This window comes from Lactuca serriola, chromosome 8 (assembly GCF_051521515.1).
Source record: "Lactuca serriola cultivar US96UC23 chromosome 8, Lser_US96UC23_V15, whole genome shotgun sequence".
NCBI classification, from domain to species: Eukaryota; Viridiplantae; Streptophyta; class Magnoliopsida; order Asterales; family Asteraceae; genus Lactuca; species Lactuca serriola.
The window spans coordinates 117010056-117025646 of record NC_136415.1 but is presented as its reverse complement, the minus strand read 5'-3'; the positions used below and the strand labels follow the sequence as shown (position 1 = coordinate 117025646).

Genomic DNA, 15591 nt, shown 5'->3' with positions numbered 1-15591 from the left:
AGGGATCATGCAGACTTGATGCCTAAACCCTGGTGACTATGCAGACTTAGTGCCTAAACCTTGGCGATCATGCATACTTGATGCCTAAACCCCAGTGACCATGTAGACTTGGTGCCTAAACCCTGACGACTATGCAGACTTAGTGCCTGTTGTGTAAACCGTGGCAACAATGGACTTCATGCCAATTCCTTAGGATGATCCTTAGGAATAAATGAACGAGGAATAGCTGATTCTTAGGGTAAATCCTTAAGAGTAAAGAAGATAATGGGGATGGGTAATTGGGTTGATTGTTTGATGTTTAAACATAATAATTATGTTATTATGGGTTGAAAACCCTATGTACTCGCCAGGTTTCCCAACCTGACCCACTCAGTTTATTTATATCCCAGGTGTTGATATGAAGTCACATTACACCGAAAGATTAAGGAGATATAAATCACTAGTGATAATGAATGTAAGTTTTGTTTATGCTTATGTTTCTGTATTGACTGATAGGTGCATTTTATGCACCTATTTTGCATGTTTATTTCCGTCTTTTTATAGCATTCTACTTAATAATTCTTGCATTTAGTTGATTATTAGGGCAATTGCATATTTCATTAAGAATGTCTGGTACTTCACTATTTTTGATTTATTTTGCAGGCATTTTGGAGCATGGAACGTGGAGCTTGGATGCATGGATGCATGGAGCTTGGATTCTTGGAGCTTTGGAGCATGCAAAGAAGATGAACCGGTCATTCCATGGAGGAAAGCATGAAGACATAACCCGAGTCATTGTTGCATTATCATCATAGCAAATGACTATGTTTGAAATGTGGTTCTTGTTACACTGACACAGGTCATGTTTGTCCTTTATCATCTCATATTTGAGCAACATGACTCGTGGTGAAACTAGATTGAAGATGGAGCCAACAGTGAAAACTTTTTGGAATTTTAGCAAAAAGCATGGGCCATGCCAAAAACACATGGCCAAGACAAATGGCCATGCCAAAAAAAACACATGGGCAAAAGGCATGGCCATGCCAAAAACGCATGGCCTTATGGCAAGTCACGTGAACTTTAATAAAAGAGGAGGAGACGTCATTTTGAAGAGAGAACGGTTTTGGGAGTAGTTTCTGGCGATCTAGGGCAATTTTGGGAGAATTCTTGGAGCTTTTGAGAAGACTTAATCATTGCAAACATTTGGATTTCACTTTTGTAAGGATTAAACATTCCAATTCCATCTTATTCTTGTTTGATTTGTTCTTAGCCATGTGTGGCTAAGAAACCCTAGTTTCTAGTTCTTGTTCAAAACATGTTAATTGCTTGACTTGAAGCATATGATTTGATGTTTGATTTGTGATTCTATTCTAGTGATTATGTTTTTGTTTAACTAGAATCCTTGAATTTGATTTGTGTTTGATTGGCCACTTTCATGAATTGAATTTTTGTGCAGTTAATTAACTTTTAGGGCACCTAATCGTTCTATTGAGTTAATAATTGGTAACAAGCAATAAGTTTTCTTATTGTAAAACATATATCACATGTTTTCACACTTCCGAGCGTATGAGAAGAAATGAACATTGTTGGGAAGCTTGTACAAAACTTAATGCGGTTTTTCAATACAATCTAAGAGCGTGTTTAGGTTGAATTAGTAAAGCTAGGTCTAATCAAAGAGCGTGTTTTGGTTAGATAATTTGGCAAGCGAGAGTTATTAGAGCGTGTTAATATCTTTCAGTACCAACATAGAATAGCAATCTTGAATTACATCAAGTCATAATCAAGTTGAACAACAACATTGAGAACTAGAACTAGAACCATTCAATCAATTTGTTTACAAATCTATTTCATTTCGTGCATGCTTTTAAAGTAGATTGTTATTTAGTTATTTACTTTTGCAAACAAACCACCCCTTTGTGACCAAAGTACCTTGTGCAAAAAGGTATAGACTTTTGTCCCGTGTCTTTGTGGTTCGACCCTGCTTGCCTTGTACTACTTTTTAGTGCATTAAAGCAGTGTATTTGGAGTCTATTGTACCCCTATTATTTTTTGGGTTTGACACTCCTAACATTGACGATGACATCCCAAATGTTCTAAAATGAATAAAAATACTTTTCTTCGGAAATTCTTTGATAACGTATTTATCATGTTTTATTAGGAACAAATTCCGCAACATTTTTATTAAAAGAGGTACTCTGATTTTTATAAAACATAAACAAAAAAATCGGTCTTTTCTAGCCGTGAAAATGGGGATGTCACATTTCTACAAACACCTGGTGTGCAATATTCTCAAAGAATTATTTTTGTGTACATCCATATGTTACCTTTGCTACTGGTAGTAAGTTCTGGTCAACTGTTCTGTCATATATCTTCAGTCTAAAAACCTTATAAGAGTTTCTGGTTCACTTCCTAAAGCATAATTTCAAGCTTCTATTCTTCCCAACTATGTTTAGACCATTCAAAGACTCAAACAATATCTTACAAAATGGAAAAAGATCATAAATCGGTAAGTAAATCATATATAAAATGCTAGGGGTTTGATTTATAAAACGAAAAAAAATAAAGAAAGGGGAATAGAAATCAAACCTGTTATCGATACAGGGGTGTGTAATCGGTTGGTCCGATCGAACCCTAAACGACGCACCTGACCACCAAAATTTAAACTTCGAAGAAGCAGGGTCATTCTGCAGGTCCGAGCTGCAGCTGAAACGTTAACGAACAAACAAAGGGGATGGATAGAGGATCAAGCCTGTTAAGAAGGAAAATATTTGATGAACATTGCAACATACATCACTTGCTCTGTAGAGATCACAGAGCTAATTTTCAACCATATTTTGACAACTAAAATTCATACTTTCAATTTGTAATAGAGATGACGCCCTACGATTATTTATGTTCTGAAAAACCTTATTTAACCTCAAATTAATCGGTTCTTATTGAAAAAAACGTAGAAATCAAGAAAGAGCTGGAGTTTACCTGTATAGGCGCTTGGGCATGGTACCGCTAGTCGACCACCTTCTTCTACCACCAGTGTCAATGACTGGAATGTCGTGAAAAAACATCGATATAGTAGAACCGTTGGCGATGGGTGAAGAAATCGACATTCGAAGTAAGGAAGAATGACGTGATGATCAGTAAGGAAGAAAGGGAGAAGAAGAAGAAGAAGAAGAAACCTAGGTTTCTTGATGGGTGGAGATCAGAAGTAGATAATGGCGGTGGGTGGACACCCATGTGGAATCTTGAAGAAAAAAAGCGATGATTATTGATGGAGGAGGTTGTGGTGTGGTGAAGTAATCGATGATCTTATGTCATGTACAGATGAGAGGGAAAATGTTGGGGGGGACGATGAATAGAAGAGAAAAGGGAAGAGGCGGACGTGAGGATATATATACTAGAAATTGGGTTTTAATTAAAACTGATATTCCTAAATTAAAGGGATATTAATTGATTTATATATTTATCATAATTAATTAAATGTAAGATTACATATTTATCCTTTTGAAATGATTAACCTACATTGATGCATATAATAACATAATAATTATTTTGAATACCTGAACCTAGTTTTTTTTTTTTCCTCTCTCTCTTTATATATATATATATATATATATATATATATATATATATATATATATATATATATATAAGTGAACATAAATTAATTTATTCTGTAATTTTTTTAATTTCTACCACCAATTTATATATATATATTTTTTAAATTCCACCTAACTCCATCTACTAATATTAAATCTATCACTGACCTTATGCAATTATTACACAAAGAGATTAAAACCATATCATATTTCACACCAATATTAAATCTATCACTGACCTTATGCAATTATTACACAAAGAGATTAAAACCATATCATATTTCACACCAAACCCCATCTTTAACCCATTCCCTAACATTCCGATGAAGAAGAATTTCCACCTTTCATGGTAGATCATATTTTCATAGTTATGAAGTGCACCGTAGATAAACAAAAGAGAGACACGAAACACTAGATAACTTAAAGGAACATGTAAAGGTTATCTATGAAGAGGAAAAAGATGAAATGGGTAAAAGATAAGAAAAAAAACCTAAAAAATGTATACATGTGACTTTTGTCATGCCGACAAAAAATCTTTAAAAACTTTACGACGAAATGATCCACCTTGAAGATAACATTAGAATTAGGCAAAATTTTATTGATGACGAAAAATCATTCCATTATAATTTCCGGATAACTCTTAATTTCCTTTCAATGAGTTGGATAACATATTTTACTATGTGTTATGCTGCATTTCTATGCGCCTTTTGTGACAATTATATATCAGTTTATACATTTCTTCATTTCTTTTTGTTTATTTGTTTCATAATTTTACATTGTATCATTTGTCGGTAAACTTGTAGTTTTTTTTATTAGTATTGTAATAGATTTCTATCTACTTTTTTTTGCCTAACGAAATATTATAATAATAAATAAAAAACAATGTACAAAATATTACATCCTAAGAACAAAAATCCAACAAACATTTAAAAAAATATATATTATGCTTTCATGTACTCTGTTAGCTTAGGATGACCAAAACTAATTATTGCAAAAACATAGATACAAAACTCAACAACCTCTCAAATATTGATCGATATTTTTATAGACAATCTAAGACTCTATGAATATGACCACACACAGTTTCCACTTTCCATAGAGTTCATTTGCCCACCGAAACTCCGGTTAGCTTGCTACAATAAAGCAAGACAGCGAAAATTAACACTCATGAGGAAAAGTGGCTAATGGTATTTTTGAAGGCCACACATAATTTTAAAAAAAAAAAAAGAAAAAAAAAACCCAGCAAAAATGCCATAAATGAGTATTTTTGTAAGCCACTTCTAGTATACATGTGAAAATACCACAATTGACCTACAAAAATGGGTAAGTTGGCAAATAAATTATTGTATTTTTGTAGATATATATGACCTTAAAAAATAATCATTCCGCTGGGCACACTACAAGAATACTAGAATTTACCAGCAAAACTACCAATTTTCATATGCTAATTGTGGTATTTTTGTCGGTATGCTTACAAAAATACCTTAAAAAATGGCCAAGTACTTTTTTTAAAGAAAAATAGAAAAACAAAAAGGCTAGAAACCTATTTTAGACACTCAAATAAGAGTAAAAACACAGTTTCGCTGAAGGCCTGTAAAAATGATATTTTGTCTATTTTTTTGGTGTATAAATGTCAGATCTGTACAATATATCCGAGTATAACAAAGATAAACTTACTTCATTCAACCCATTATACTTATTTTGAACCACATCGTTTGGAGTTCATTAGTTTGTTGCGAAACTAAAAGTCAGGAAAAAAAAAGTTGTTTTAAATATGGGGACAAATAAAGGTCCATGCAGCCATGCCTCAACCCATTAACAATTTCATAGGGTATGAGACCCATTTTTTCGAAAATTGATGATTATATTGGGGAAAGTTTAATTTTTATCCAAATTTGGAAAAACCTTAGTATTGTTTTTGTTAGATTTCTCTTTTCCTTTCTTACGCTCATATACAAATAAGAACTTATCTCCCTAAATGCTTTATGAATTCTTGCATCCCATTAAAAAGCTCCGCACTTTTCTGTCAGCTTGAAAAGGCAATACAGTCGTCGGTATACATTGTGCAATAGAAGTAGCAAAAAAAAAAAAAAAAAAAAACGGATTGTTCTTACTACAAGGGATTAAATCACCACATCACTAGTTGTCTAAAGAACAAGGTAATCAATATTATTTCTCTCAATGATTGATGTTTTTGGTATTTTAACATTTATAAACACTTATATGAGGTGGATAGTTCCATTCATAGAAATCAACACAAACCAAAAGAAATAAAAAGAAACAAAAAAAGTTAAACAGCAGAAACAAAATTACTGATCGGAAGATTGTCTGTTACTAAACAAATGATCTAAAAATCTCATATCAACATTAAATGTAAGAGTGAGCGGTATGGGTCTCGTTGAGACTTGTTGTGGCTAAGGTGGACGCCAAAAACGGCGTTGCATCTCGTTGTACACTGCCCCGGTTCTCGTCGTGGGGCTTCTCGTTGCTACGAAGACCGGATGCAACGAGCTTAATTTCAAACTTTTAACCGTTAATATTCAACCGTTTGAAAACGGTCTTAAATAAACAAAAATTATTTTTAAAAAAATTATTTATTTACCTCTATCAATACCTACTATCTATTTATAATTTTTCTTCGCACAATTCCTCTATATTTCTCTCTACAATTCCTCTATAAAAAATTATGGATCCTTTCGACTCTTCCAAGGATTCTGGTGATGATATATTCATCAATATAATATGATGTATCATTATTACAGTATTGAGATGTTACAACCAGACCCAACTCCGCTATTAACAAGACGTCTAAGTCACGATTATTTTGCGGATGATTGTGTATACGGGTCGAAGGACTTTAAAAGAAGATTTCGTTTGAGTAGGAATGTGTTCCTACGAATCCTAAACGCCTTGGAAAACCGGTATTGTTTCTTTAATCTTAATACATATTTACTATATTTTTATAATTGTGTATACGACATGTTTCTTTATTTTTAAAATAAATGTAGTATATTTTTAAACCATAGTTAATATATGTTTAGGTATGCATTTTTTCAATTGAGACATGATGCTATAGGTAGGTGATGATTTACACCGTTGCAGAAATGTGTTGCGGCCATCTGTTTGATGGTTATGAGGGAGTCACCCGACACAATGGACGACTATATGAGAATGTCCGAAAGAACTACACGGGAAAGTTTGTATAGATTGTCAAAAGGTGTGGTTGAAACATTAGGAGACGTATATTTGCGGAAACCTTCGTTACATGATATACAAGAGCTTTATGCAGCATATGAAGAAAGACATAGGTTTCCTGGAATGCTTGGAAGCATTGATTGCAAGCACTGGAAATGGAAAAATTATCCAATAGCATGGAAAGGACAGTACGCAACTGGTCATCATGGATCGCCTTCGTTGGTTTTAAAGGCCGTTGCTTCTCAAGATTTATGGATTTAGCATGCATTTTTCGGGGTTGCGGGTTCCAACAATGACGTCAACGTTCTTGATCAGTCACAAATATTTGACGATCTTTTGAATGGAAAGGCCCCAAATGCTCCTTTCACAGTTAACAGAAACGAATACAAATATGGGTATTACCTTACATAAAACATATATCCTCTGTATTCCACATTCGTGTAGGTATTCCGACACCGACTGAAGAAAGAGATAAATCATTCAAGAAAAGACAAGAAGAAGCACATTAGGATATGAAACGTATTCTTGGAGTGCTAAAGGCGAAGTGACACATAGCTGAACATGCGGCACAACCATTGGATTTAGAAAATCTACGATATATCATGTACGCATGTATAATAATGCATAATAATAGAAGATAAATGACAAAATATTGCACACTATATCTCAACGGAACCCAGACACGTTCAATTTCAACCAGGAACAGCTGAATATTTGCATAGAGTTGTTGACATTCAAGACACAGACAACTTCAAGAGGACTTAACGAATCATATCTTCAATGGTGACGATAACGATAACGCATAACGTTTAGATTTTTAAAAAAATGTTTTTTTAATGAATAGCTTTGTATTTTTATTTTATTTTTTTTTAATTTGGATGTTATGTGTAATTTAATTTTATGTAATTTTTAATTTTTAAAAATTATTTTTATTCTATGTTATTTATAAATTTTTGAACATTATGTTTTATTCATTATATTATATTTAAAATATATTTGTTTTCATTAAAAAAAAGAAATTTAAAAAAAAAATTATAAAATGGACAAAAATTGGTTTTATAACAAGATATAACATGGTGACCCTTTCTCCACTTGGTGTTATAACACCATTGGTGATGTGCCATGTGAGGTGGCACCAAAATAGTATTATGACTAGTTACCCACACCCAATGCTCTAAGTAAATTTATACTTTAAATACGCCAACATTATCAAAACTATCTTCATCATCAACAAGGAGATAGATTTGCTAAAGGAATCAACAACAATTACAACATAGTTGGAACAGATTACCATCTAGATCATTTTGCAAGATCCAACTTTTCCTGATAGAATTTCAAAACACCTGGAGCTTCTTCCTCATATCTTTTCAATCTCTTGACAAATATATCCTCCGAGCACTTCAACCACCAGCAGAAACCACAGTAATTTTTATCATTCATCAATCCGTTGTCCAGACAATATTGATAAACCAAACATCTTGGAATAATCCTTTTCTCCATACTCAATGAAATAATTACAGAATTCTTTGCAATAAGTGATGTCTCAAACCCCATCTTATTAACAAGATAATCCATCACTTTATCGATTTTCTCCTCAGATTTCATCATACACCATGGATCAGTCCTAAATGATAGCAAGATCTGGTCTTCAGACCAACCCCATTTCTTGTAAGTCTCCATCTTCTTCTCCCAAGTGGACTTGCTCATTGATCTAACAGCATGAACAGCTAACATAAAACTTGATTTCAAAGGATCAAACCCCATCTCCACAACTTCCTCCACAGCCTTTTTGAACTGGTCTGTAGTGACTAAGAAATCTCTAGGCTGATAAGTTAACAGATACAACATCTTTGATCCAGGCACCCCAACATCACGCAATATTTGCATATTTGGAATCACATTTGCTTTGAAATCCCAATCCAAGACCCACGCACACCTCCTGATTGCAATGAGTGTTCTATCATCGGATTGAAGTAAATCTCTAAGTAAGTTGAAGGTAGGTTCTAAATGATTCTTCAAGCTTCTGCCTAGGGCTTTGGGTCTTGCAGTTAATAACTTGACAATATCAGAATCTGAAAGTCCTATGGAACTTAAGAACTCGAATTTCGGCAAAAGATTTGTTTCGGGATTACATGTGAGAGCCATGGGGAACTTTCGAACCAAATCTGAGATTTGAGTTTCTGTGAACCCTTGATTCTTAAAAAATGTTATCACAGAGTCTGCTCGATCTGGGGTTTTGATGTGCAAGTATTTGGAAGCTGAAATCGCCTTGGCTGGAGGAAATCCACATGAGTCTACGAGGTAAGAAACTGTAAATGAGTTGTCTGATGCTGCTGCTGGTGATGAACATGATAAGCGAGGAAACAGTCTATTAATCGATGGTGTTTTGAACACAGGAAATGCCAAGTTTTTGCCGATGAGATTGAACATTGTGAGTGGAAATTGTTATGTTGTAGATGTCACTGACCTGTGGATTGAATTTACGACTTGTATGCGATTTAAGCTTCTGGATTTTGTGCTTTTTCTGTAATCGGGTTTCACTTGAAAAACCCTAAAACAAAACCCTTGAGGGTTTCAAAGGGCAATATACAATCATCGATAACAATGGTAGGTAAAAAAAACACAAACAAACTCAACAGTTAATTAAAGTAAAAACGACACATTAGCCTTCTGTTGTTTACACATTTACCCATTGAGTCCCTTAAATATGTTCCGTGCTTTATAAAAGAATAAATTTTGTTGTGACATGTCTTTTTAGTCCCTTTAACCTATATTAGCCGGTTTAAAAGTCAAAACACCCTCAAAATCCATTAAAAAATAAAAAACTGGAGACACACCCTCAAAATCAACCCTCCCTAGAACAACAAATCATTTATGGAACTAACTCCGGTTCAATTTAGTCATAGTGGTTATCTGCTCGGCGTTAATGGTGTTTTAGCTACTCTCTACTTCATGAGCAGACTGAAGAAGGTTTACCTTGTTGAATTCTCTTGTTACAAACCTGATGGCGAAAGGCAAGTGAAGGTTGGTTTCATCTACTCATATTCAATTTCAATTTTGAATTTTGAGCAACACCCAAATGGTTGTATATGAATAAAAAAGTATCTAATCACAAACAAATAAAACTGCTTAAAAAAAGTCAGCATGACCAAATTCATAGCAGCTTTTCCATCTGTCTTTGAGGTCTACTTCAATAAACAAATCGACCAGAAGAAGATAGGATAAAGAACTACGCAACAACAGATGAGACTACCAACAAGAACAATTGGTACCATGTTACCAAATTCTGAATGAATCGCCATGTTTCCCTAATTACTATAGAAGCCATGTTTGCTACAACATGAAGCGGTATTATAATCATTAGAACTTTCTTCCCTTTCTCTTGCAAGAATGGTTTCAGAAAACAACCATCCAGTACCGATCAACACGATCACAGTGAATAAAAGCACCGTCTGCAAGAATTGAAACGTGTAAAACAGTACATCCATGGGTTGTACCTGTAATTTTTATCTTATGTTTCTCCTCCGCCGCACATAGTAAGTTGAGTGATTTCACGATCAGCAACACGACCATCAAGAAATGGATCCGATGAATGGATCCTATGTTGTTAAAGCATTCGAGAACCTAGAGAAGTAGGAAACAGATGTAAACGATAAATAAAAGTAAGTAAAAGGATGGGAGACTTCCAGCTCGACATTGATTTCATCATTTCTGAAGAGTCGATGAAGTATCCAAAGATAAATAGTCAAAATTAGCCTCCAAATTGATTCCCATTCACCGTAAATGGCTCGATTCAAAGTCAAAGGAGGAAATTTTCAAAGGAAGAAGTTAAAGTCAATTTCTTTGTTGAGGTGGTCAAGAAGTTACCGGCTTACCCCTTCATTTCCTGAAAAGGAACCAATTTGATCCGACAAAAATAAGTTTACTCCCTCTCATAAAACACGAACAATAATTAAAGGACTCAATGAATAAATGTGCAAAACATTATAGGGCTAATGTGTCATTTTCCCTTAATTAAAGTCATCGACGATTAGTTAGAGTCAATTTCTCTTCTTTTTACTATACTGAGTTTTTTTTTTTTTTTTTTTTTTTTTTTTTTTTTTTTTTTTTTAATTTAAAAACGATCCAGAGAAAATGACTTGTGTGGATAATTATTTTTCGTCTTGTTTACGATTTTGATATATTTTTTTTAAATTTTTATAATTTCTTATAACATTATTATGTTATTTTTTTATAGTTTTTTTTTCTGTTACAATGTTTCAAAAATTGCTTTTATATATATATATATATATATATATATATATATATATATATATATATATATATATATATATATATATATGACTTTTTTTATACTTTCATATAATTTTCATACAAGTGTTTTTAAACCAAATATTTTCTAAATGTTTTAATTTTTTCTTACAAGACTTTTTTTTTTTTAAATTTTCATACAATTTTTTTTATAACTTTCATACAACTATTTCTAAACTTTCTTTTACAACATTTTAGAAGCGTTTCATAGATTTTGTATGACAATTTCATACTTTTTATAACATTTAAAATATTTTCGTTAAATACTAGTTTAAAACGTTGTATTATAAAAATTAAAAAGTGTATGAACTTCAAATTTCAAGGTATAAAAAAGTAGTAATAATTTTAAAAAAATACATTATATTGATTTTTTTTGTTTTTTTTATATGCTACGTAATATTTTCTTTTCATTTTTTCAGAAAGACCCCATACTTATTGTTACATATTTAATTACTAAATTTTACTATTAGATATTATTTACTTTAAAATATTGCATATGTTTAAAAACAAAAGGATATATATATATATATATATATATATATATATATATATATATATATGTATATATATATATATATATATATATATATGGAGTGGTTGAAACGAGAACCTAAAAAGGTTAAGAACTCTAAAAACTATTTTTAAATGTTTTCATTAAGACTATTTTTAGACAAATCCAACATTTATATTGTATTAAATAAACGTTTACATTCCCTAGTTTAAAATTAGTTGCCATTTGACATCATACCACCGTCACATTGTCGTCGGACCGCTGTCGGACCTTTGCCGGACTAACACCAAATTCAGTAACACTTTTATGGTCGTATTCACTAGGGCTGTACATGGGTCGGTTTTGGACCCCAACCCAACCTAACCTGTAAATGATCGGTTTTTGGTTTTCAGAACCCAATAGGGTCGGTTTCTGGTCGGTTCGGTTTCTCGGTTTCTGATATCGGTTTGGGCGGTTTCTCGGTTTCTTGGGTTCAACTCATACACTTACGGTTTCTAGGTTTAAACCCATGGGTTTTGGGTTTGAACCCATTTTCCAGAAATGTAACAATTAGTTAAATAATTAAAGAAACACCTAATTGAAGTTAAATACTTCAAAAAACATGAGTTTTACAACCAAATTGTCTATTACAACCAAACACATAATCAAACTAAAACATAAAGTCCGAAATTGTCGATTAGACGATTACAACTAAACAGACAATCAAACTAAAACATAAAGTCCAGAATAGCCAAATAGTCGATTACAACCAAAAGTCCAAAACACGCAAACATAAATCTTCAATCCACATCCATGTAAATCTCTTCACCAATTCCCCATTCATCTACAAACCAAAAAACATTAGTATTGATCAATGATTATTGAGTAATAAACTTGTGTAAAAGTATAAAATTATAATAATTGAGTTATAAACCTTTAAAATTCAAATAAAATCCTCATCCATGCAACTCCCTTGACCACACCCCAATTCCTCTACAAACACAAACGTACAAAACAATAGTATGTAATTAATTAATAATAAACATATATAATTACAAACTTATAATTATGTAAAAAATAGTAAAATATTTACCGGTTTCTATTGGCACCAACTTCTCTCGCGTCTCTTCCATATATAAAGTCGTCATATTTTTAAACTGGATATCAATTGGGGTGTCCCGTATCCAATCTTGTGCGCAAATCAAAGCTTCGGCAGTCACATGTGTAAGGGAGCTTCTACTTTCATCAATCACCCTCCCGCCAGTACTGAATGCGGACTCTGATGCAACTGTAGAGATTGGCATTCCTAAAACAAGTTTCTCCACCTCAGAAAGTACAGGAAACTTTGTTGAATTAGATTTCCACCACCCCAAAATCTGGAAATCCTCCACTCGCTTTTCCATCCCATCTGATAAATAAATCTCAAGCTTTGTTTTATTAACCCCATGCCCACGTTGTTCCATAAACCTTTCAAAATCGTCTTCCATATCAACTCCATGCCCAAAATCAAAATAACTAGGTGTAGAAGACGATGCACTCCTTGTCTTTTCACATCTTTCTCTCTTCGTCTTGTTCTTGAAGTGTTGAAACAAGTCTTCTAGTGTTTTGTTGACATGCTCTAGAATAGTTTTTGTTTTGGTAGAATTCTTACCATAAATCAACTCCAAGCAATACTCCAAATAACACATCTTGTTTTTTCGTATCACCAACTTTGTCTTTAGGGTCGTAAAAAGGAGATGTTGGACAATAAAGTCTTAAATGATTTCCCATTGCACTCGTACCATTTTTCTTTGAATTTGCACACATCATTGTTGAACAATATGGGCATTTCACTTTCTTAGCACCCTTCTTTACGGCATCTCGATCAAAATGTTGCCATACCCAAGATACTCTATGACCACCACCCTTACTATCTGCAACTTCTTCATCATCTCCTTCATCAACATCAAGATCAACATCAACAGTTTGTGGAGCATCAACATCAAGAGTTTGTGCATCTAGTTGAGACCTTTCCATCTACATAGAAAAAAAAATCAACAATCCATATGTAAACCAAAAGATTTCAGGAAATAAGAAGCTTCAATTCAGCAATATTCATCAACATTTCACAGCAAACCATAAGATTCACAGCTTTTAGAATAATATTACAATATTTAAGCAATATTTATCATCATTTCACAGCAAGATTTCAGGCAAAATCTAACAAAAACCCTTGATTATTTTGATAGCAAGTAAACATAATAAGAGACTAAGAGTAATAAGATTTCAGCAAGATTTCCAGAATTCTTAAATACTTGGAGCGAAGTCACGGACCCAATCAGAAAAAAAAAAAAAAAACGAAATCAGAAAAAAACAAAGTCACGAAATCAGAGACACATTGCCAAATCGCCATAATTCTTCAATGGCAAATTGTCAAATCGACAAAAAAAACATAAATCAGAAAAAAAATGGCCTACATATTTATTCTAATCATTGAAAAAATGGCCTCTATATTAGTTCATCATCTCACATCATTACATTCTAGTGATTCTACATGAACACAACATTCAGATTTCAGAACATAAGCACAACAAGGGAAATCAGAAAAAAAAAAAAAAAAAAACGAAATCAGAGGAACGAACCTCGGATTGGTGGCGCCGGAAGTTTGGGGTCCGTCGGAGCCTCGGATGTGTGCGAGCGGCTAAGCGCCGAAGGACGGAGGACCTTGGCTTCACTCTTCAGTTGTCTACTCGTCTTCAGTTCAGTGGGATGCGCCGATGGGGAATGCCGAATGCGAGACTGTGAGTGTGAGACTAAGTACCGAGGGCGAGTAGGGCGAAACAAAAACGGGAGTCAATGACCTAGGCCTTTTTTATTTATTTTTATTTTTTTAATATATATATATATATATATATATATATATATATATATATATATATATATATATATAACACAAAATAATCAGTAAAAAGCATCGGGTTTGCGGGTTTGCTGGGTCGGTTTTTCGATTTTAAAGAGGGGTCAGTTTCTCGGGTTGTTGGGTCGGTTTCTGGGGGCAAAACCGAAACCGCACTCGGAAAATCGGTTTTTACAAATTTAAAACCCACATCGTCAGTTTTGATTCGGTTTCGGTTTTTTTGGTTTCAGTTTCATCGGTTTTTGTCGGTTTCTCGGTTTCTTGGTTCGGGTTTGCTCACCCATAGTATTCACAACTTAATAGAACAAACATTATAACTCTTATTTCTTTGGAAATATTTTTAACACATACCATTTCATTTTTCCAGCCAAATATAAAAAATTTAACAAAAGAAAATAAAATTATACCTTGAAAATTTTAATTTTCTCCGTTCGTTTAGAAAATATATTCACAATTTAAAATATCATATGTACAGTTTAATAAACATATTAATTCACTAATATGTAGTTTAATATTTTCATGCATACAGTCATTCATATTTTAAAACAAAATTTATATAATATATACAACTTAATACAATCTGTTTTAGTTTAATACATAAAATTCACAACATAATACAATCAATTATATAATAAATCACAAATTCAAATAAGTCACACCCAAACTCTACCACCACTACCAACTAACACACAATGCCACAAACTACATGTGCAATTTTATTAACCATCATTGTTTCCAAATCTGATCTGTATACAAAATCATGGATTCATAGCTTAAATATTACGTTCACAATTTAATAAACCAATTAATTTACTAATTAAGAGTCTAATGCAAAATAAGTATAAAAACTAATATATTCTTATATATTTATATAACACAAAAATAAATATATTCATAAAAATAATACAAACATTCATACATAAATTAGTCATATTTTAACTCAAAAATCATAAAAAATTCATAGTTTAATACATTTAATTCACAACTTAATATATTTAATTCACAGTTTACTTTTAGAACACAAAATTGATAGGTTAATATAATAAATTCATAGTTTAATGCACAAAAGTTATATATTGACAATCATATTGTCAAATTAAAACCTACATTTATACATTCATATCTAT

The 15591-nt window shown here is 32.6% G+C and overlaps 2 protein-coding genes and 1 pseudogene across 2 annotated transcripts; all 3 read right to left on the bottom strand.

Annotated features, from left to right (window-relative positions):
* Positions 1-7973: 7973 nt before the first annotated feature.
* LOC145070886 (uncharacterized) lies at positions 7974-9381 on the bottom strand. Its single transcript, XM_079017843.1, has one exon. The coding sequence runs from the start codon at positions 9195-9197 to the stop codon at positions 8067-8069; it is 1131 nt and encodes a 376-aa protein (XP_078873969.1). The 5' UTR covers positions 9198-9381; the 3' UTR covers positions 7974-8066.
* A 421-nt stretch (positions 9382-9802) lies between these two features.
* Positions 9803-11922, bottom strand: LOC145067336 (protein CANDIDATE G-PROTEIN COUPLED RECEPTOR 7 pseudogene; annotated as a pseudogene).
* Positions 11923-12218: 296 nt separating this feature from the next.
* LOC145069720 (zinc finger BED domain-containing protein DAYSLEEPER-like) lies at positions 12219-13601 on the bottom strand. The gene is made up of 3 exons (XM_079016669.1): positions 12662-13601; positions 12503-12561; positions 12219-12412 (listed from the first exon to the last, which is right to left on the bottom strand). Exons 1-2 carry the CDS (start codon positions 13254-13256, stop codon positions 12512-12514), a joined length of 645 nt encoding a protein of 214 aa, XP_078872795.1. The 5' UTR covers positions 13257-13601; the 3' UTR covers positions 12219-12412; positions 12503-12511.
* Positions 13602-15591: the final 1990 nt, after the last annotated feature.